Raw genomic sequence first — 3,200 nt, 5'->3', positions numbered from 1 at the left:
TCAGGAGGCCACCCTCCCTCCTCTAAGCAGCCTATGGAATGCACTCTTGACATCCTTGTTGCGAAGGCTGTACACAAAAGGGTTGGCCAAAGGCGTAATGGACGTGTACATCACAGCAGCCACCATGTCCTGATCCTGAGAGTTCTGGGAAGGAGGCTGCAAGTAGACCCAAATGATGGTGCCATAGAAAAAGCCAACCATGGTGAGATGGGACCCGCAGGTGGAGACTGCATGGCGGCGACCAGCTGCTGAGGGCAAATGTAGGATGGTGGCCCCAATGCGGACATAGGAGAGTACAATGAGGGCACAAGGGCCCATCATGAGGAAGCCTCCCTCCAAGAATATAGCCAGCTCGTTGGGATGGGTGTCAGAACAAGAGGCTCGCAAAAGTGGTCGGTGGTCACAAAAGAACTGGGGAACGTGAACTTTGCCTTTGGCATCTGCAGCCCAGGAGAGAGGCAAGAGGAGTCCCACATGCAGCATGGTGTGCACCGCAGACACCACCCAACACAAGGCCAGTAAGCGGGCACAGCATTGGCGATTCATCACTGAATGGTAGTGCAGAGGGTCACAGATGGCCATGTATCGATCCAGAGCCATGACAGAAATAACAAGTGTGCCTCTAACACCAAACACATAGAAGAAGAATAACTGGGCCAGGCAACGGGCAGCAGGAATGGCTGGGTCATGAGTGACCAGGTGGGCCAGCAACTGGGGCAGAATGACTGTGGACAGCCCCATGTCTATAACTGAGAGACCACCAAGCAGATAGTACATAGGTGAGTGAAGCCTGGAATCCCAGGAGATGAGTAGCACTAAAGTCACATTCCCCATCATGGTGGTCAAGTAGATAGCCAGGAACAGGACAAAGAGGACAGTGAGGGGGACTTCAACTCCTGAGAACACGAGAAGCAAGAAAACTGGAGAATGTGAAGCATTAGGGGCACAGCCCATGATGAGTGGCAAAGAGCCCTCCTGAAACAGTTTGAATCAAAAAGCAAGTCATGAGTCATAGGCTACAGCTCATAACAATTCTAGTTAATTTATGTATATTCTTCAAGCTCCTTAAAGACTTAAATTCAACTGAACACTACAGCCCTTCCTAAGTCTATGATTTTACTCCCTGAATTTGTTATAGAATTTTTTCCTTTACTTCTTCCTTTCCTTCCACTCGAATGGGTTCTTCTATGTAATCCACATACCCTGATAAAGTCCCTTGTAGTATAAAAACCCTTCATTCAATATTGTCTTTTCATCCAACTACTATTTATCTCCTTCCAGTGACAAACTTCACCAAAAAAATTACGTTACTCACTGTCTCTAGCTCCTCATCTTCTAATCACACTCGATCACCTGACCATCTTCATGATTTCTTCTATATGAACCTGTAAGGAACAAAATGTACCATCTAATATGTAACATATAAAGAAATGGATCTTTATAAGTAGTTGGTTTTTGTAGCAAAATTGCTTCAGGTTGTCATGAACTAACTCGTCTCTCCCTTTCATTTCATTTGGTTGGTTAACAGCATCATCATTTTCATTCATTTGATGGACCAAACCAAAAACAGGGGGACTCTCTCCATCATCTCCCCATATCCAATCACTCCTTGACTTCTTTTCCCTTACAGTAATCGCCTACCTATAAAATCTTCCTCTTGGAGCATCATATGAGCCCACTGGAGAGCACCAGCAGGTAACAACTGCTGCATTCTTCCCAGAGAAGACCAGTTCAAACCCTTGCTCATCCCTTGGAACCCTCCCTCAGGACTGACATCAGACTGTGTCCCTCTAGACTTAATCTTCTAAGATTGTCTACCCAAACTAGAAGCCTTTCAAGATGACACAGCTCATGCACCCTCCTTGGATCCAGTTATCCCGAGAAAAACTCATAATCTCATTCCAACAAATTTTGGAAACACAGTCTTCTCAAATTGTTCTCCATGCACTGGCAGGAATTGCACTTGGGCCCTCCCCAAATGTTCATTAAGGCCTTAAATAACATTTTTAGATATATGTTAGTTTCCAAACTTGTTTTCTTAAACTATCTTTTCATTATTGATTTTTAATATAATAACATTGTGACCAAATAATTAAATCTCTATGAGATTAGTTCTTAGAAGCATTTTGAGACTCACTTTGTAAACTAAAATGTGGCTAAATGGACCTATGGAATACAGAAAGTGGCCCCAAAACAAACTCATAATTTTTAGAATTGACAAGGCATTCTCAGTGAATGATGGATTATTCAGCTAAATACTGTACTATATGTGTATATATTTTCAGTTCAGTTCAGTCACTCAGTCGTGTCCTACTCTTTGCGACCCCATGAACCTCAGCAGGCCAGGCCTCCCTGTCCCTCATCTACTCCCAGAGTTCACCCAAACCCATGTCCATTGAGCTGGTGATGCCATCCAACCATCTCATTCTCTGTCATCTCCTTCTCCTCCTGCCCTCAATCTTTCCCAGCATCAAGCTCTTTTCAAATAAGTCAGCTCTCCACATCAGGTGGCCAAAGTATTGGAGCTTCAGCTTTAGCATCAGTCCTTCCAATAAATATTCACGACTGATTTTCTTTAGGATGGACTGGTTGGATCTCCTTGCAGACCAAGGGACTCTTAAGAGTTTTCTCCAACACCACAGTTCAAAAGCTTCAATTCTTCAGCACTCAGCTTTCTTTATAGCCCAACTCTCACATCCATACATGACCACTGGAAAAACCATAGCCTTGACTAGACAGACCTTTGCTGATGAAGTAATGTCTCTGCTTTTCAATATGCTGTCTAGGTTGGTCATAATTTTCCTTCCAAGGAGTAAGCGTCTTTTAATTTCATGGCTGCAATCAGCATCTGCAGTGATTTTGGAGCCCCAAAAAAATAAAGCCTGACACTGTTTCCACTGTTTGCCCATTTATTTGCCATGAAGTGATGGGACCAGATGCCATGATCTTAGTTTTCTGAATGTTGAGCTTCAAGCCAACTTTTTCAATCTCCTCTTTCACCTTCATCAAGAGGCTCTTTAATTCTTCTTCACTTTCTGCCATAAGGGTGGTGTCATCTGTATATCTAAGGTTATTGATATTTCTTCCAGCAGTCTTGATTCCAGCCTGTGCTTCTTCCAGCCCAGCGTTCCTCATGATGTACTCTGCATATATATATTTTTAATCGTGATCTACTCATGTTACACAGCACTTGAAACCAG

General features: G+C 43.6%; 1 protein-coding gene across 1 annotated transcript; it reads right to left on the bottom strand.

Annotated features, from left to right (window-relative positions):
* LOC148776081 (olfactory receptor 1B1-like) lies at nt 1-954 on the bottom strand. The gene has a single exon (XM_088841713.1). It carries the CDS (start codon nt 952-954, stop codon nt 1-3), a length of 954 nt encoding a protein of 317 aa, XP_088697839.1.
* Nucleotides 955-3,200: the final 2,246 nt, after the last annotated feature.

Source organism: Moschus berezovskii, chromosome 11 (genome assembly GCF_049115385.1).
Source record: "Moschus berezovskii isolate FMDL1 chromosome 11, NW_MosBer_1.0, whole genome shotgun sequence".
NCBI classification, from domain to species: Eukaryota; Metazoa; Chordata; class Mammalia; order Artiodactyla; family Moschidae; genus Moschus; species Moschus berezovskii.
Note: the sequence above shows the minus strand (reverse complement) of the source record. Positions and strands in the feature narration are given on the sequence as shown.

Excerpts from the sequence above, each read along its gene's own strand:
- LOC148776081 (XM_088841713.1), bottom strand. The coding sequence starts at position 954 with ATGGGCTGTGCCCCTAATGCTTCACATTCTCCAGTTTTCTTGCTTCTC.